General features: G+C 40.2%; 1 protein-coding gene and 1 long non-coding RNA gene across 2 annotated transcripts in view; one reads left to right on the forward strand and one right to left on the reverse strand.

The window, feature by feature from the left end:
- The window catches only part of LOC146509425 (uncharacterized), a 94,034-nt gene that overhangs the window by 9,370 nt on the left and 63,854 nt on the right, over positions 1-20,810 (reverse strand). The gene's annotated exons all lie outside the window — the stretch shown is intronic.
- c10h21orf91 (chromosome 10 C21orf91 homolog) lies at positions 564-20,323 on the forward strand. Its single transcript, XM_085174031.1, has 5 exons — positions 564-699; positions 3,154-3,287; positions 14,573-15,073; positions 15,726-15,788; positions 17,749-20,323. The coding sequence occupies exons 2-5, from the start codon at positions 3,161-3,163 to the stop codon at positions 17,916-17,918; spliced, it is 861 nt and encodes a 286-aa protein (XP_085030157.1). The 5' UTR covers positions 564-699; positions 3,154-3,160; the 3' UTR covers positions 17,919-20,323.

The following is a 20,810-nucleotide window of genomic DNA, read 5'->3' on the forward strand; positions in this document are numbered from 1 at the left end:
CAAAGCCAAGACTGTTTTCTTTAGCGTTTCCATTTTCTGTCATATATTTTGGGGAAAGTGAGACCAGAGTTGCCCTCGCAGTGCTATAAATGGCTGTTCCACTAGGTCTTCACGCTGGAATTTCCCGCGTGTGACTTCACGTGAAGGAGAATAAAAACAGAAACTAGCTAACGACGCGAGAGTCGCCTAAAACACAAGCATATAGACTCGGACAAACCGTTAAACGAAGACAAAATGCTTTTCTGTTCCGTTTTTGTAGTTATCCCTGTGTTTATCTAGAAAAATCACGTCTTCTACCTAACGCTGAACTGTTTTGATGACGCAAGAAAGGCGTAGATATTTTTTGATCATAGGGGTGCATGTATGATATTATTGTAATACGCCATTTGTGTAATAAGACTATTGTACTTATGGGCGTTAGTTATGTTTTTAATATTAAAGAGTATCAGTATTTTTTTGTTTGTGTGAATACTAGAGCCAGAACACCTAATCCTTGAACTTTAAGTTATTCATTTCACCCCTCGTATAAACTAGTGGTTCGTTCCGCGGAGGGGGGTTTAGAGAGGTTCCTGTAGCTTCTCTGGATTTGCCGTGACGCGCAGCCTCGTCCTGTGTTTGGGTGCTTTACTCGGGTATAGGAGAACCGTGGAGTACACATAAACCAGGACTAGCTGTCCGGAGCGGATCTTGAAGATCAAGGTGAGTTTCACAAAAGTGGAGTCCTAAAATAGTGGCGGTGTTGTCGTTAAAATGAGTCCATCGGTGTTTAACAACGCCAAATAACGGTCACGAATCAGCCAGACTGAAGTACTCGGAGGATGCCAGTGTGCTGCTAGCTTAACTTCTTGTTAGCAGGAATTTGTTAAACGGTACTTAAAAGGACGCTCGGGTTACTTTTAGCTGCCAGCATTTGAGGTAGCATTCTGCAGGCCGTTTAAACTACCGACGGAAAGAAAAATGGGCATTGGTGAAGGTTAACTGTGCTTCCAACAGACTGGAAAGTTCAAGTAGAAAACCATTGGCTATTCTGTTGATTCACAGCTGAAGGTCTGCTAATGGTCTTAATCCTGTGTTAGCGTTAGAAATTTAACGTAGTGAACTGGGAGTGCTTGTAGATGTACGTATAATTTTTTTGGTTGTATGACATGTTAATTATAACTCAAAAAGTTTTAGATGTTTTTGTGTGTGTTGTCTACTGGGATTGGTGTTGTTAACGTTGCTTAGCTTGTTCTCTTTCCTTGATTAATATTTACGTCGTGTTACGACACACGGAGACAAATAGAACAAACAATAGGGTTTTTTTTTAGCTTATTTACAAAACATTTTAAATGATTTCAGCTCTACTGGATGATCATGTATGTTGTTGCATGTTCTCAGATCAGTTGTTGAGTGAATCCCGCTATCTAGTCCAGTTGTAAAAGGTATTTAGTGTGTGGAGACAAACCCCATAATAACTAAAATATTCAGTGCAGAGATCCAAAGGCACAGTAATAATCATTCACTCATTGCCAGTATTTAAACCGAGTATATCACCTACAACAACATATGTTATTGAATAATGTCCTCTAACAACATTCCTGTCACAAGGTAGAAGCTGCAATCAGTTTTTGGTGAAAGCACTTTTAACAGCTCTGTAAATCAATTTTAAATGGCAAAAAGGGGGACTGGGTTCATTATAATGTAGCACACAGAGTAGGTACAACAATGCAGAGTCATAAGTATAATATAATGGCAAAAGAATTCGTTTCTTTATTCTCTATGTGGCGCCTTTGTAAATACAAATACGGGTACGAAAGAAACCCCCCCCACATGCAAACATCATTATTAGCTTTTTTGCACAGACTTATTGTAATGTTCATTGAGCTATGCTCATTATATCTTCAGACAGAGAATCCACAAATTCTTTGAATTCTGAAGCTGAAATTAGTAGCTACAACTCAGACACATGCAATAGAAGAAATATGAAAAAGAGCCTTTGTTTTTCTCTTGAGTTTTGTTGGATTTCTTATGAAATCAAACCTGCCAGTGGGAGAAGTTTTCTTCCACTCTGTCATGTATTCATGATGTCCTGATTACATGATCCAGAACGTAATCATTGTTGTTATTACTTCTGTCCAGCAGAGGTTTTAAATAGAGCTTGTAGTGCAGTCAGAAATCCTCTCCTTTAAAAGGAGCTGAGAAAGCTCAGCATAAGATTGCGCAGTCTTGGCAAAGGCCTTGACTTTCCATGCTCTGGCTAAATGTTACTAGGTGTGGAGGCCTTAGTCTTGGGGCATTGCAGAGCTGAAAGCTGAAAGCTCTCTGCCTGGAGTTTTCCCGTGGAGACCTACAGACAAGAAGTGGTGAAACACGTCTGGTGGCCAGAGCTCTCAGTCAGCATTGTTTGGGCTCTCTTTTTTTCAATTAAACCAAGTGAACTAATCTAAGAGAGCCAAGTGCCTCCTCTGGTAGCAGCTGACAAACGAGCGTACCAACAAGACCAAACAAACTGTGACCAATGAGACGAAAGTTAATTTAGATAATGTTACAAAATAACTGTGCAAAAATGCCCTGTGGTGTTTCAAGATGGTTACTAATTGGCAAGTTTGTTGTTTTGCTTCTGTTCTTTGTTTTTTTCCCAAGAGGAAGTTTTCAGTCACCTAATAGAGTAGTTGTAATTTTGAGTAAAGTTACTGAACATCAGTCTAAACAACTGCAAAGAAAGGATTGGGTAATTTACATTACTTGCTTGTGTTCATTGTTATACGTGTTTCTAGAGTGTCCTGACATATTTCCCACTGAGACAACAGTTGTTTTAAGACCGGGCCATTAATGTTTGTATTGTTGGTTCAGTGTGGAGGGGGTGGAGCATGTTCACACAGTGTTAAGAGAGTGACTGGCATTTTTAATCTAGCACTTCAGTGATCACATGAACCATTTTATCATTTTGGGTCATCATTTTTCTATCATCGACTAAAGATGTATTAAAAAGGACACTGTCCCTTTTACTGTATCTGCACCAAAAATAGTTTAGACCCCCAAAAAAAGCGTTCATCCCGACCGAAAAGTACATTTTTAATAAGTTTATATGAAAGTGTGACCTAATTACTAAGAAAGACACTTAGAGGTTGTGCATGCTAACCGTGTTATCTGTCACTGATTGTTTGAACACAGGCACACTATGGATGAAGAGGAACAGTTTGTTAACATTGATCTGAATGATGACAATATCTGCAGCGTCTGTAAGCTAGAGACAGAAACGGGGACCTTATCTTTCTGCCACGTCTGCTTTGAACTCAGCATTGAAGGTAAGCCTGTGGGCTGCGTGTGTGTTCACCAACAAAGTGCTATGGGGGGAAAGAAAAGAGCTGCCTGCTTTTTTCAAAAAATCATTTTTAAGTGTGACCTTTTCTTAATTGCCACACACTAATGTCTGTCTGATGGGATTCTGAATTTGCCTTTGTCTTAATGTCCAGCAATTTCAGAGCTTTTATCAACAGGCAGGCTTGCATGAATATATCAGTGCTGCTCTTAGTTTCTAAGACGTTTTGGATTATGTAGAATCATCCAGATTCTTCTGCGGTCATCACTTCCCATCATGGCAAATATGCCTGCACCAGTTGTTGCGATAAAGTCTGAGAGCCTTTCAGTTTTTCATCGGTTTGATGTCTTATAGGATTGCCTGTCACAGTCGCTTCTTTTATCCTCTCTAGAAACAATGTATAAGCTACATGTGCAGGGTAATGGGACTGCACGACCGAAGCCCTAAGTATGGCAGGCTGCTGTGATTCTCCTGTTTGATGTGCCACTCCAACTCAAGAGCATGTGTTTGAAGTTTTTTCATCTCTTAATTAATGAGTGGCCTATTTGAGGAAGAATAGGGAATCAAAAGGGATTGGACATGCCTCTCATTTGGCACTCGTCTCACAGATGCACAAAGGCTCTTGTTGAAGTGTGTGTATATTTTTTATCTACATATATATTGTGATTGTGTGATGTGTAAAACAGCTATAGAGGATTCTGGGAACTGCCCGAGTGCTTCTAGGTTGGTATATCATTTTGAGATGGGCTGGATTGTTTTGCTCACTTAGGCTGTCTTTGCATATTCTGTTTCAGGATGTTGAGTCCAAGTACTAAAAGTCTATCCCCAAATCTGAGGTGTCCTTTGGCACTGGATGTGTCAGAAAAAAACCCTCTCAGATTCTGTTTTTTGGGGTGCAAGTTTTGATGTGTGTAGCATTGAAATGGCTGTTACGTAACTGTCGGATATGCTGGGAGAAAAGGTAGAGTTTGCAGACAAGCACGTGTTTCTGGTGCAGCTAAGCATATCATTGGTCGGAGAAAAGCCTGCCAAGCTTCATGTGGCCACTTTCGGCATGGCTGATTGGAAACTAAAGCCTAGCCATGTGCTCGCTGACTGCTCATGTAGACTTAATAGCCATAGCACCCATTCATCCTGCGCCACTGTTTGTTAAAAGAGAAGAAGCAAGGCTACAATTTACTCAACGGCAAATCTGTTAACCCTGATAAACATGAGTCTATATACACCTTCATAGTGGTGTTTATGTCTTTTATACACACGCGCGCGCGCGCGCACACACACACACACACACACACACACACACACACACACGAGCCCTTGTGTCCCAGGTCACGTCATGCTATCACTATCATTCATTGCTATCATGCTCTATGTTGGCTCTGAATATTCAATAAACAGCAGAGTCAGAATTATTTCTTGTTTTTGTTTATTTATTTACTTTGTATGTATTACTTTCTACATGAACAGAATATTAACAGAATTATCAAGTAAATTTATTGGTGTGGTTTAAGAAAATGCCATCACCCCAAAGAACTTTTTATTTTATTTTTATTTTATGAACAAAGATAAGTGTTTTCTACAGGCCACACAGCAGGCAGACTTGTAGCTGCCTGAAACTAAATGGTGACAAATGCTGGTTTCTGATGTAGATGGATAGAGATCAAGTCTTTCTGTGTCAAAAATGATATTTTTAGACCAGGTGATGGTGTGAAGATGAGCCACCATATGCACGTCCTTGCACAGTCCAATTGCATCTAAAGACAAGAAGAAGGGTTTATTTTTTTACTTAAACGCACCACATTTGGAGAAGACTGATTTGGTACTGCACTTTTGCAAAGCTGAGTGACCGTTAGGGTACACGTGACCCGAAGAATGCTGAAATTTTTCCACAATATTCTATTTTTTTATAACATTTTGACCACAACTGAACATTTTTGTAAAATCAATCAAGTTGCCCTTTTTTTCTGCAGATGTTTTTATTTTAAAATTAAAGAAGTTTCACTGCACAGTGTGGTGGTGACGCTCACCACAACTTGTCACTGCCACATTGTAGCTAAGCAGCAGCAAAAGAATCCACTATGAGTTACACTCAAGTATTCTTTTCAGTCCACATCCTCCCACAGATGTGATTACAGATATGAAGCGGTGTTGTTCAGACATGTCCGGCAGCTGCTGACATGCAGAGTATTCATAACTGTTGTTGGATAGTGTGCACCAACAAGCCAGTAATGTTGGAACATTTCCAGACGTCAGTATATTGTGTTTCCTATTTAAAGGCACTTTTGTGCGGCGTTGTTTATCACCAAAGCTTCAGCCAACGGTAGCAGCGGGTGCAGATATAAATGTAAATCCTGTTTGTGGCTAAGACTCTGTTCACAGTTTAAAGTCAAATGAATGGACAGGAAGTGCAGTCTTTGTTGTATCTACAAGTAGCTATTTCTTGAGGAAATCACTTTGGCCTGCATCTGCTTGTTCTGTGAGAAAGCATCAAACAAAATTTTGTACGTATTTATATACTGCTCAACCTGTGCTTAGGTTAACACGTCTTATTTACAGTGTTTCTTTTCCCTTTTCTTACTATACCATCTGAGCGGTATTCTAGCCCACGGTGCGGCAGAGAACAAGGGGGTGACTGCAGTCCCACACCCAAACACCCAGAGCCAGCCAATTACTACTTATGTTCTGTGGAAGAGCTGTCATGTTAAAAGAATGTGCATATTTCAGAGGAAGTTTTATAATTAGGACATCTTTATAACCGCTCAGACTAACCTGCCAATAACCAAACCCAGAAATGCCAGTGATACCAAAGATTATAAGATGACTAAGAGAGCCAGAGGTAGGGCTGGGCCATATTATACCGTTCACGGTAATACCGGTACAATGTTAGGCAACGATAAGAAAATGAAATATCGCGATAGAATATGGGTAAAACGCACATGCGCAGTGCCTTTGTTTTCATACGCACATGGCCGATTGTTGAGTGAAACGGATGAACCAGAATTGGTTTGTAAAAATGCTGCAACTTCAGTGATGTGGAACTGGTTTGGTGTTTGTCCGTCAGATACACAACAAAGCACTTTTCTTTTTGTACAACATGCAAACGGGCCGTCGTTATTGCCGTATTCATCAGACTAAGGTGCTCGTAAATCTGGGAGTAATCTGGGTCCTAAACTCCGTCTCCCTCATGTCCCAAAGTCAAACAAACACTGCAGCATCACTGAGAGTTAAAAACTGTCTAAATTCTTTCATCTTTAATAAAATCATCAGCGTTGCTGCTTTACCAGGTGTAACTATTAAGTTTAACATCCAGGCATCCATGAAAACAGAATTTATTACATTTAACGGAGTTAGAAGTTAGCAGGAAGTTAGCGGAAGTTAGCTCGCTAGTTACCTAAACATGATATAGCATGTTCTGACTGAGAGATTTCTGAAAGAATTCAAACGTACAGCTCTGCTATCACTTCCAACATAAATGAAGACAGAAAACTAAACAGCAGTGACGTTTGTAGGGTTACTGAAGTTGGGCTAGCTGGTATATAATGATGTGCTACGTGATCGCTAGCAACACAGCTATGTTAGCATAAACACTGTGAAGCTGGAGGATGAACGCTAACTTTTTTCCACTCGATAAAACGTGAAGGTTCCCGATGGTTAGGGACAAATGCAATCGCATGGCAGGATGCTGTAAACGGACCAAACTTCAGTCAGGAGAACAACTGAGATAATCCATCCACAATACGAGGTTAGTCATTAATATACTGCAACAACATGGGAATAGAGCAGCTGTGATAGAATACAGCATTAATGAATCAGTGGTACAGAAGTGGAGGAAGAAGAATGAGTTGAATAAAGTTTGATTTATCTGACTGTTTTGCTTAATGTGTCTTATAATCTCGTGCACCTTATGGTCCGAAAAATACATATTTGACTTTTTTATTTGGCACAAAGCAGTTTAATGTTGCAAAGCACCTCTTTTTAACTTCAGTGGATATTATACATGGTTATGCTCAGGATATGTCAGCACATTTCTACTGGAAATGCCATTTGGTTAAACTGTCAGCAAGGAATTTACATTTGCACTGTTAAATTTTTATATGGCTTTAATGCACATAAAAAACAGCTGCTTGTTTAAGTGAAAATAAATGGATGGGGTTTTGTTTGCGCTAGTAAAGTTGTGGAGTTGTATTTTGTCTCGCATCAATTATATCGTCAGTTATATTGTTATCGCAAATTTTCAAATATATATCGTGATAAATATTTTTGGCTATATCGCCCTGCTCTAGCCAGAGGTCCCTTTCAGTTGTGGCATACTGGTATACATGTTGGTGTGGTCGTCAGATGTGTAATTAAAATTAGAATAGACAACTAATTATTATCACATGTGATCTCTAAAGGACCACATTAAAGGAGCAGAGTACCTGTGGCTGTTATGGTATCGCACACTTTCTAATAATATATTGTGCAAGCTGTGATCTGTAAATACCTGAGAGAACTGACACAAGGTGGATGGGTGAATATTTTCTATCCAGCCCCCATCACAGATGGTTTCTTGTTATTGGACTTCTGTGGCTCCGTGTCAGACGATCAGTCTGCTGAACCGTCACGTTCAGCTGGAACCCAGAACCATTTTTTTATTTCTTTATTTTTTCTTATATAATTCTGAGTGTATTCAAGTTGGGTGTTATTATTATACCAGACTTTATTAGGGCTTGGAATGAATAAAGATAAAATTCCTACACCGAAAGGCTGGAATATTGTAGACGGTGCTGATTCTGACTGCAGCATGCTTCTATAAACGGCTCATTTATTGTGGGTGAACTCTTCACCCTGGGGTGTATTGAGAGGCCCAATTATGTTGCAGCCTGTGGTAGCTGTTTGATTGAACACAGCTGGGGTCCAGATATTTGCTGAACCCACGGCGTGGTCTACTAGTTTTGTACTAATACATGGGTTTGAATGAACAGGCTCTTTTTAAAAGCCTTAAATCTCCTTTAGCCTGACATATAAATTGCCTCATGGTGTTTAAACCAGCACATTTCTGTAGTAACTCTGATCTTTCTCCACCTTGTGTGGTGTACATGCAAGGTATAATCCTCGTTTCAGCCACATAGTTAACAGGCAGTGCTATAAAAATGATAGAAAATAGTGTACATGGGCCATTATTAGGGCTGCCACAAATGATTATTTTGATAGTCGACTAGTCACTGATTATTTTTGCAATTAGTCGACTAATCAGATCATCATCCATTGGACGTAAAACGTACAGCTTATTGCACCAGCAGCATCTGCTCTTATATAACTATCATTAGCTTACAGCTTTAAGTGTTTAAGGTATGTGCTAACTAAAACTAAAGACAAGATGATAGTTTATTAAATTTTAATGAAATCTGCAGATTGTTTCGGTGAAGTTTAATAAACTCCTTGCTATCTAAAATATAACAGGACACCGGAGTAAATTCTCGAGCATCTCACGCTTCTGATAATCAGCTGTCTGCTTGATGTTTATTCAGCTGTGTAAAAACTATAACTTTAATCTCAGCCAAACCGATTTACTCAGGAACAAATAAAATACTGAAAAAAGCCAAACAATAACATTTTTAAGTTATCTAAGTGACTTATATATCATGTTTAACCTGAGTAGCAAAAGACGGCGGTGGGTTTGAAAACGATTAGCCGGGAGTCCGGTGTTGTCACGGCTCTAGTTAGCCTAGCCCCCGGCTAGCTATCAAGCTAGTGGCTAACAGACGTCTCCGAAAACGTCGGAGCGCTTTTGAAAATATGTGGTGTCTTGATAAACTGAGCAGATATTTGAGGTTTACACAGCTACATTCTCGCCTGAAAATATGTTAAACGTTTATTTTGTGACCCAGAAAGAATAATAAGAGTAATATTAAAACTAACTAGCTGCCGCCATTGTTGTAAACTGAGCTGGGCTGCGCTATGAATTCTGGGACACAGCTTCTTCTTCTTCTTGGGGGTTTAACGGCAGCTGGCATCCTTGTGCATGCAGTGCTGCCATCTTCTGTTTCAGTCCGTTATTACACTCTTAAATCCTACTACTTATTCCTGCGTCTTTTGGGATCTTACAAAGCTTCAAACGACGCGTCGACTATTAAATCAGTCGTCGACGTAATCGTGACTAGTCGACTAATCGTGGCAGCCCTAGCCATTATGCTTATGTTGTTAAACAAATTAATCAGCATTAGTCATGCAATATCCTTTTCCATGAAAAGTTTGTTCTTTATTTTCTGGAATCTGAGTACTTGTTAAACGTGGAGTTTGTGTTTGAATGTATGATTGTTAGTTCACAACAGAGTCTGCATAAACATGGTTTATAAGAAATGTTGCTCTCCCTGCCACTCACTGTACCGTGTGCACAGTGTGACTGTAAGCCTCAGACACGCCTTGAACAGAAGCATTCCTGATCTATATTTAGTTAATTTATATTATTAATAATAATAACGGTAATGAACAAGGTCACATTGTGCTGTAGTCTGTTTTTCAACATTGGCAACAAAACACACACAAAATAAATAAGTCTTTTAAACATGTTTGGATCATGTGCAACTTTCCTTACTGTTTTGTTTTTCTGAGCAAATTCTAAGTTTGTTTGTTGTTGGGTTTTTTGTTTGTTTTTTTTAATGGCCGCTATACTTGTGGAAATAGAGTTGTGCGCATGAGTGCTTGTAGGTTTCTGTAATCGTATCTGTGTCTTCCAGGCTGAAACAGTTGCCGTTGTTTCGGTTAGATTGGGTTTCCTGCACCTGTGATGGCAGCTAGTCTGTAGGAAGCGCTGCAGGACATCTGTAGTGGTTAACATGTAGTCTGAGTTCACGAGTCATTGAGTTCGATGTTGTTGCCGTGTGCAGCTGCTGACAACACGTTCTCCTAAGCAGTGGCATGCAGCTCTTATTGACACCTCACCATCAGTGACCTGTGTGCTGCTGTCTCCATGCCAACTCTCAACATGTTATTAAAGTGTGTCAAGGATTGAGTGGGCAGGCGGTTCAGAAGTTTGATGAAACAGACATTACTAATATATCACATACTATCCGTATAATGTTCTGCAAACACGTATCATTGATGGAAACCACAAGAACAAATCTGTAAGTGCAGGTCAGAGTTCAGTTTGGTCAAAACGTTTGCTGCTAAAAGAAGCTGGGCGGAAGTAACAGAGGAAGTAATATCTCTGTGGTTTTGTCTTGTTCCCGTAGTTTTCTGAATGCTTGTTTTCCTTGTGACTAAAACTTGTGATTTAGTTGTAAAATGTTTGAGTTCTACTGAAACGTAATCCTTGTCTTAAAGGGAAATCTTTCCCACCTGCCGGAAGTCTGATTATTTGATTTTAATGAAACAAGCTGCGTGATTTCTGATTCGGGTGTGTGTCTGAATGGCCTGATTCTACTTTTGTATAATTATTTGTAGGCAGGGATTACTGATTACAGGCCTGGATTTGTTCATTAAACTTCAGCTTGCGTTTGTGCTTTTGTCTACGACAGTTTAACTTCTCCGCTTCCCCAGACGAGCAGACCAAAACAAGTCCATTGGTCATCAGTGTGACTAATGTCTCTGGATGTCACAGCCTAACAATGTTGAATCACCTCCAGTGAATAGTCTGTGTGTGCCTGTGGCTGTGTGTGCAGCCATGAAAGACAGTAGCGCTAAGCTGCTTAGCTGGTGTGAGGTCTTTTGCTGGTGGTGCACGGCCCTGGTTGTGTGCCAATGATTTTTCTGCCAGGCAAGTGGTAGTCACTGTTTTTGTGGACATCCAAAGGCTAAGACTGATCAGATAAATCCACGGCTGTGTGACTGGCACAAAGCTCTGTGTCTGAAGACTCATTGACTATTTGTTAGACAATTATTAACGCACTCGCACGACTCAAAACTCTGATAATATTTGGTTCCCTCATAAGACTAATCCATTGCAAACATCTGACTTTTAAGGCACTCGGTGTCAAAACCGAACTACGCTGAAGCTAAGAATAGATCTGTGCCACACAGTTGTGTAACGGTCTAAAACCTTCCTATGTGCTAAGGCATTTAAGGTCTATTAATGCAGTCTGTCCCAAATTAGGGATGAACTATTTGATGTGATTCCACAAGGTTACAAAACAGAAGCTTTCAAAAGATACCAAAAGCACTGCCTACAAACAAATTTGTGCAGAAAAATATTTTTGTCTTCTTTTTCATGTGAGCTGCTTCTATTTTATATAACTCATTTCTAGGCAGAAAACTGACTTCAATTCATACAACTAGGGCTGGGCTATATCATACCGTTCATGGTAATACCGGTGTAACGTTAGGCAACGATAGGAAAATGAAATATGGCGATAGAATATGGGTAAAACGCGCATGCGCAGTGCCTTTGTTTACATACGCACATGGCAGCGACGCAGAATGAGAAGAGAGAAAGCGGATTGTTGAATGAAACGATGAACCAGAACTGGTTTGTAAAAATGCTGCAGCTTCACTGGTGTGGAACTGGTTTAGCTTTCATCCGTCAGATACACAACAAAGCACTATTTTTGGTAGCGCATGCTAGCGGGCCGTCGTTATTACCGTGTTGTTTGGAAAATACGGCGCACTTCAAATCAATCCTTTGATTTTTCTGAAAGTCGACAGAGCCCCTTATAATCCCGTGTGCCTTATGTATGAACTCTGGTTGTGTTTACTGACCTCGAAACGATTTTATGTACACGGCGCTCGAAAATCTGTCAAATGTTTCAGTACGACTTTGCTAAGCTACGAAGCCGCACCGCTTGATGGATTGTTGGAGCATTACGGCTATCGTAGGCGGAGCCTCGCGGAGGGATACGTACTGTGCTTCAACATAATGTTACCGTATTGTGTGTGTATAACCTGTTTTTAAGTTTTGTGGATATTATACATGGTTATGCTGAGGATATGTCGGCCAGTTTCCACTGGAAATGCCTTTTGGATAAACTGTCAGCAAGGAATTTGCACTGTTAAATATTTATATAACTTTAATGCAGATAAAAAACAGCTGCTTTGTTTAAGTGAAAATACATTGATGGGTTTTTTGCACTAATAAAGTTGTGGAGTTGTAAAGTATTTTGTCTAGTATCAATTATATTGTTATCGCAAATTTTCAAATGTATATCGTGATAAATATTTTTGGTCATATCGCCCTGCTCTACATACAACATGCAGCCTCAAACCACTAAAACTAAATTCTCTTGGTAATTTTTCAGCCAACATGCTTTATGTCTGATCTTTGCACAACTTTGCTTCCTGTCTCTGCTGTTCCTCCAGTGACCTTTTGCAGCTTACTTCTGTTTCTCAGACATTTTATACATAAAGTTTCCTTTTCTCATGTTAGTTTTGCTTGTTGTTGTTGTTATTATTATTGTTCTCAGAGCCAGTTTTTTTACAATGACAAATAACTCAACCCTCTGTGTTGACTTCATTAATATTTTCTCTCCATTTCAGTCATTAACATCAGTATGGGTTCTCTTCTTACTCAGACTAAGTGGAATTTGTTGAACCAGCATCTCCATCAGGGTGTGTGTGTGTGTGTGTGTGTGTGTGTGTGTGTGTGTGTGTGTGTGTGTGTGTGTGTGTGTGTGTGTGTGTGTGTGTAACTTTAGAGCCGCCCTGCACTACAAACGCCAAACATGAGGCTTATGAGTGAGTGTGTGCTGTGGTCGTGTCGTGTAGTGAAAACAGTGACCTGGCTGCTGGTAAAGTGCAGAGAGGCGCTTGTGAGGTAAATGTCTCTGTGTGAGCTTCTAAATCGAGATGAACAACAGTGACTAATCGCCTCACCTCAGACTCCAACACGTATGCCTGTCTACTGAGAAATAGAGGCTGTAAGAAGAAGGTCACCTCTCCATCTTTCTAACACACACACACACACACACACACACACACACTCTCTGTGTTAACGCTTTCTTTTTCACCTTCAGCCTCCCATTGTTTATAAAGCCACACTCAGAGGTTATTACAGTCCTGTTCTACTTATTTGGAGTAATTTCCTGTTGCACGCAAAACTGAGCACAGTGTGACCCTCTTTTAATTTTGGATCCATGAAACATTACGTTTTATGTGTAAAGGTAACAACAAGGAATGCAGAATTAATTATTTTACACCAGGGAATGTCTCTTTTCAGTCTCTTTTTCAACAACAAGTGCTGTATTGTGCAGTTTTTCAAGCTAAACTGGGTTAGAGAAGTTAAAATGTCGTCACTGCTGGGTAGTGAAGTCATAAAAATATTGTTTGACAGAAGCAGGCACAGGTAAATCTCATGAAGTGCTGCTTCATGTGGACAGAGACCAATATCCTCTCATGAATTCTCCGGCTTTAAAAAAATGTTTTATATTTGCATTGAGACTGAGTTAATCTATTATCCCTCCCATCTCGAGCTCTTCTGGCTAATCCACTGAGCACTAAGCAGCTTTTACTGAGAGATTGTGGCAGGTCAGTCTGTCAGTTTTAGCTCGCTTTCATACTAGTTTACTACTTTTATTTGCTGTGGCAAGTTCAGTAGGTTATTAATCCAACAGAATATGGTATACATGCAACATGAATTAAGGCATAAGCTGAAATAGCAGTTACTCTGTCTTCTTACATTAGCAGGAGGCAGAAAGAGCTTTCTGACAGTATTGTTTCTACTGCGTGTGGTAGATTTGGTGTGTGTGTCTGTGTGTCTGTAAGCTTTTGAAGCAGTATGCGGTGGCTGCAATGAAGAAAAGCTGGCATGCTAACATTCTCAGAACTGAGGTTTTCACTGCAGCGTTTCCTGCTGCAGACAACGGACACTCTGCAGATGTTACTTATTAATGTTAATAATTTAGCGTCCAGCCTAGCAGCCCCAGATCAGTGCCGTTTTACTGGCCTTCATAATTATTTATATCTATAATAGTCTAAATCTGCAAAATAATGTGACTGAAGCCTTGAAATAAACATGATTCAGTACACGTGCATGGGGTGGTTGGCTCACAGCAATAGAAACGGCTGCTGCAACACATGATATCAGACTAAGTTAACAGTTCATGTTTCTTTTCTTTTTTCTGTAGCTCTACTGTAAGTTTATTTAAGGGCAGCTTTTTCCCACTAAAGGTTTTTATGGTGGTTATAAGAACAGGCACTGCTGTTTCAGATGCTAGGAAAACAGGTTTGTTTCCACTTCACCTGAGCTCACTCAATAACGGCTCTTCTCACAATAGAAGCTGTAGCCGACTGTCGTTTTGCACTGTGTCATTGCGTTTGTCGTCGTCTTATTGACTCCCTGCTTTGTCCGTGTGAATGCAGGCATCTCCTCTGCTACCTTGTTGCACTCCAAGTCCCTGCGAGGCCACAGAGACTGCTTTGAGAAATGTCATCTCATTGCCAACCAGAAGCTGTCACGATCCAAGGTCTCCCGGAGCGCCTACGAGGGCATGAAGCTGGCCCTCAGCCAGAAACTGAACCGCATCATTCAGTACGCCCAGAACAAAGACTCTGTCTCCTCCAGTGGCCCGAACAGACGGGGGGCTAAGCTTCTGTGTTACGGCCAGCAAAATGACCGCAAGCTGCTCCCCCAGTCGGACGCCCAGGTGCCCCGCTACACGCCCTGCTGGGACACGGGCAAATCAACAGGGCCGGCTGACTACACGATGGGTATGCTGGAGCGCCGCACAGCCGAGGAGCTGGGACTGCTGCAGGAGTCGCGTTCTGACGTTTGGTCCAACGACAGCAGGAGAGGTCTTCACAGCCGGAAGCCATCAGGAGGAGGACAGCAGCGCGCGCACCAGGGTCACAGCAGAGAAGAGCGTAAGCACATGTCTTCTTTTCACAAACAAACTTTGGTTTTATCGATTTGGAGTTGAAGCAGTGGAACGTTTTTCTTCTTCTTCTTTTAAAAAAGAAAAATACATCTGTCAGCAGAAAAGGAAAGCTGCTCTCGCCTCTCACATTATTCAGTTTTATCTTCAAAAACCTCAGCGTGCACAACAGCAGAACGTTTTTACTCTGTCCTTCATCTTCCTCTTAGCTGCGATCTCTCCAGAGAGGGGTTAATTTTCCTCTAACCTCGAGATAGGCTGTGTCCTTGGCTGCTTCACGTCTCATCTCCAGTAAAGCTGTTTATAACTACAGATCCTGCAGGGATGAGACTGAGCCTGTTAGAGGCCAGCAGTTTTCAAATTCTCTGCTTATAAATGAAAGATGACAGGCAGTTCACAGGTACGCTGTTCAAACTGTGGATGTTTCCGCATGAGAACAGCATCACCCTCTGACACTTGAGATTGCTCAGACCTTTGCAGTTATTTAAACAGAGCAAATGAAGTGTTAGTGCGTATTAACCACAATTTATGACATGGACAAGTAGCACAAGTTTGCAGCATGTTTAGAGTCTTTTCTTATTGGCAGCTAAATGACATCCACTGTGCTCACACACCATTAAAAGTGATCTCTTTTCTTTTAGTGACTAAAATGAGTGTGGATGAGCTCCATCAGCTAAACGCCCAGCTACTCCTGCAGATTCAGAGTAAGTGTTTTTACTGATATCCTGATTGAACAATTGAACAGTTCCTTTCACAGAAGGCTCAGCAGTCATAGTCGTCTATATTTTAAGCATTTTTTAAAACCTTTGCTTCAGTGTGAAATCCTCCTCTCTGATAAATCCCCACATGAGATTTTTGGTGCCCTCAGGAAAAGAGCTGCTCTAGTGAAAGGGTCTTTTTAATTCCCAGTCTGACTTTTAGCTCCCCGATTCAGAACATAATACTCAATAAATTAGTGCCTGAAATAGACTAAAAGGCTTCTGGTCAACACATCATCTCCTTGAATCCACTGCCGGCTCTGTTAGAACCATCGTTTGCTGCTACAAGCATCTTATCTCAGCTTTCTTATCTCAAGAGTCCAGCGCACCATGTGACCTCTGAGTGACCTATCACACAGCTGCTTAAATGAGCAGCTCAATCATTATTAAACTGTCTTGTTATTTTGTTTTCTTGATTCTTTTGGATGAGTAAAATGATCATTCTTCTTGCTGCCAAGAGGCAAATTACCTGAGCGAATGTGAGATATCGTCCTCAAAGGTTGTCTAGTGGGAGCGTGTCCTGCACATTTTTGTTCACCCTTTAAGAGCAGTCACTTCCACAAATGTACCCAGAGCAGATGGGGATGTTAATCGCTCATGTTTAATAATTTGAAAGACCACATAAGCCCGCCCGCGATTTAATGATCTGCAGTGTGTTTCATTTTGGATACATTTTAATGTCCATAAACATTGGAATGAGTCTTCCTCAGTGCTGCATAACACCGTCCTTGACTTGTCTCTTTATTAAAAAGATGATTTCTCTAACGTTCCCCCTTTCAAATCAGTATTATCTATTTCCTCTATATTGTCGGTCATCTGTGTGTGTGTGTGCGTGTGTGTGTTAGGGCTGCCACAAACGATTATTTTGATAGTCGACTAGTCACCGATTATTTTTGCGATTAGTCGACTAATCAGATCATCATCCATTGGACGTAAAACTTACAGCTTATTGCACCAGCAGCATCTGCTCTTATATAACTATCATTAGCTTACAGCTTTAAGTGTTTCAGGTATGTGCTAACTAAAAATAAAGACAAGATGATAGTTTATTACATTTTAATGACATTTACAGATTGTCTCGGTGAAGTTTAATAAACTCCTTGCTATCTAAAATATAACAGGACACCGGAGTAAATTCTTGAGCATCTCACACTTCTGATAATCAGCTGTCTGCTTGACGTTTATTCAGCTGTGTAAAAACTATAACTTTAATCTCAGCCAAACCGATTTACTCAGGAACAAATAAAATACTGAAAAAAAGCCAAACAATAACATTTTTAAGTTATCTAAGTGACTTATATATCATGTTTAACCCGAGTAGTGAAAGACGGCGGTGGGTTTGAAAACGATTAGCCGGGAGTCCGGTGTTCTCACGGCTATAGTTAGCCTAGTCCCCGGCTAGCTATCGAGCTAGTGGGTAACAGACGTCTCCGAAAACGTCGGAGCGCTTTTGAAAATATGTGGTGTCTTGATAAACTGAGCAGATATTTGAGGTTTACACAGCTACATTCTCGCCTGAAAATATGTTAAACGTTTATTTTGTGACCCAGAAAGAATAATAAGAGTAATATTAAAACTAACTAGCTGCCGCCATTGTTGGAAACTGAGCAGGGCTGCGCTATGAATTCTGGGACACAGCTTCTTCTTCTTCGGGGTTTAACGGCAGCTGGCATCCTTGTACATGCAGTGCTGCCATCTTCTGTTTCAGTCCGTTATTACACTCTTAAATCCTACTACTTATTCCTGCGTCTTTCAGGATCTTACAAAGCTTCAAACGACGCGTCGACTATTAAATCAGTCGTCAACGATTTTGATAGTCGACTAATCGTGGCAGCCCTAGTGTGTGTGCGCCTTGTGAATAAAAACGCTGATCCCCTCTATCCACCCCTCCTGTCTCTCTTCACAGAGGTCTTTGAGGAGTTGACAGTTGCCGTGCAGGAGAAAGACTCGCTGGCATCTGAGCTGCACGTGCGTCACATTGCCATCGAACAGCTCTTTAAAAATTGCGCCAAGCTGCCCTGGCTGCACATTAGCAGGGCCGGGGTCAAGGCCAGCAGCAGCAGCACTGTGGAGTGAGGTGCTGGGAGGCGGCTTTTGATTGGCTGCTGGGAGGAAACAGACGAACACTTGAGACTGCAGAATGCAGAACGTGTAACCTGGAGGACACTGGAGCAACGTTAAAGGGCTGGACTGACGTGGTGTTTGTTTTCATGGTTGGAGTGATGATGCGAGGTTTAAAGGTGTTTGCAAACACATTTCTGCTCTGAATTCCAGCCGAACCGAGTTCACATGAGATGTTAGCAGCAGGTAAAAAGCAGCACAGAGGTTCCTGGGACAGGACGAGGCTGTTTTTAATGGACAAGATCACGTTTTTAATTTCAAATATGTTATTATTTTCAAAGACTGAAAAACCGTTTTAGAAATGTTCCAAACACATTTGTTATTATCATCCTTTTGTTTTCGTTTTCTGACACAGTTCAGTTTTACAGTGGATTTTCCTTTCTTTTGTTTTGGATTCTGAAAGTTTGATTCTGTTTTTTGTTTGTTTTTTTTGGATGATTTCAAATGAACAGTGACCGTCCCAATCATACTATAAGCCACTGCCAGCAGTTTGATTATTAATGTCATGGAAAGCCCCAACAAGTTAGCGTCTACTGACAGTATTATGGGTTGAAGTGTCTATTGTAAAGTTGACTACAGATTTTGACAAGACTACGACCGTAACTGGCAAAGTTTCAAATAGTTATACGTGTCACTACAAGCAGTGGCAAGTACTTTTATGTGTCTGCTTGCCACACTTATTCTAAATAAGACATTATGAAAAATGGTTACGGTTACAGAGTATCTGAAATCCTAAAGGTGAAAACTTTTGATTGAATTCAGCTTCTGGTTTTATTGGAACTATTCTTGCTGACAGCATTTGCTCACTGTATAATACAAAGCTGTCTTTTTTGTTTTTTAACCATTGTGTATGAGAGGCTATGCACTGAATGGAAGTGAACCGGCTGCCAAACCAAAGTTTCTATTTGTTCTGTTTTGTGTGTGAATTACAAACGTTTGATTTTTGAACAGCTTTCGAAACAATTGTGTGTATTCAGCGTATGTGTTCTTATTTATCTTCACTGTTACCTTGGCTTGCCCTCTCTCATGTGTTAAAGAGCTAAGTTGATGTCATAGCAACACATATGGGATAGTCTGCTGTACTCTGTCTCTGCAGGTCCCTGAACAAGTCAACGAGAGATGTAGAGACAGTTTTTGATTTAGTATGTTCTTCAGGACCCTATGCAAAGAAAGAGACAAATAAATGAGAAGCCTTATAAATATGAAATATATATTGATTAAAGGTGTTTCAGGGCTCTCAGAGCTACTCAAAATATAATAAGCTGGGAAAGGACAAGGTTAGAGTGATGTTTAGAAAAACTCAGCATTGTAAGTGTTGTGCGTTCTCTTTGTAAGAGATTAAATGTGTTTAGCCCATTTTGGGGTTTAAAAGACTTCATTTAAATTGTAGTCTTGGTTTTAGTTGGATACCTGAGTTCAGCGCTTGAGAAAGTGAATATTTAGATTCCTGGTCCTAAAGCTCAGTCCTTAAGTCTTTGGTTTTTGGGGGTTTTTGTTACGTGTGTTTTGCTTCTGAATGCTGTGTGTTTTTGCTACGGAAACATGCCTGAGCTCGTGCCCCTGCTCAGCAGGAAACTCTAGCTGCCTGATTTTGATCTCTTGTTCTTTTTTTTTTGGTGGTTTTATGATCTTCTACTGTTACCATACCTGTTATACTTCCACTCTCTTTATTTAGACTGGACTGTTGATTTGTTCTCTGATTTTGAACATCTCTGCATTTGTGGTATTTTTGTGATTTTTATCTTTTATTTATTGTGTGCATTTTGTGCTTAAGTGACCATTTGTATATTTTGTTTTTGCAAAATAAAATAAAAACTATTTTTATTACATGCTAGAACATGGTATTGTTTTCTTCATTGAAGCCACTGCAGCATGGACAAAGAAAAGATACGGCTGGGCTGATGATGGCTAGAGACTAATATATACACATAAGCTCTTAATGGCATTGGGTGAGAGATGAAGATGGATTTCCTCTGTTACTTAAAATGTAAATGATTCAGTCAAATAAGAAATGCTAACTTCTTTTTTCATTTATTTGATTAGATCATTTATTTTGAGCATATGCATACAGATATATATACAGGAAGGAAAATAGTGTCCTGTAGTACAACAGGTGCTCAAAGTCGTGGGAAGAAGTAACACTTGTGTCGTCCCTTCGCTCATTCATATGGTTGTGCAGCTGCTTCCTGAGTATATTTAATACATGGTTGAACAATAACTTGTCACATTGGAAATATCTATATTGAAAACACATCTTGTATACAGGAATATAGGATATAAATGCATTGAGAGAACTGGAAACCATTGTTCCCACTGAACAGCAACCACAAGACATTCTAGGTGATATTGATCCAGACCGCAGCTTTTTTTTTTTTGTTTTTTTTATTTGTTACCAGGATAAGCAACTAAATGAAATTACAAATACAGATCAGTTGTTGTTAATAAGTCATACTAATAGCAGAAGTCTTTATGCCATTTTTAAAACACAATGCACAGTTTAACCTTGTTTCCATAAATCACAAAACCCACAAGAATAACTTCTTACTGTGCAACATTTTATTGGAGGACAGTTAATAGCATGGGTGTGCACACGTCTGCATGCGATGTACACTTTGAGAATATTGAAGTGAAATGTTCATTTATTTTATTTTGTGTTATTTTATAACACTCTGGGAATCTAATTTTTAGAAACTGCCATGCCACCAAAAGCACCTTTGGATTGGAAGCTGATGAATGCATAGACAACGTGAGACAAAGTGCTGGTTCCAGTCTGGGTTCTGTAGAGGTCTAGCGCACTCAAGTGGCGAATGGGCGTATTGCGTCAAGCAATGCCGCTAAAAAGGGTTA

The sequence above is a fragment of the Neolamprologus multifasciatus genome, chromosome 10 (assembly GCF_963576455.1).
Source record: "Neolamprologus multifasciatus chromosome 10, fNeoMul1.2, whole genome shotgun sequence".
Lineage (NCBI taxonomy): Eukaryota > Metazoa > Chordata > Actinopteri > Cichliformes > Cichlidae > Neolamprologus > Neolamprologus multifasciatus.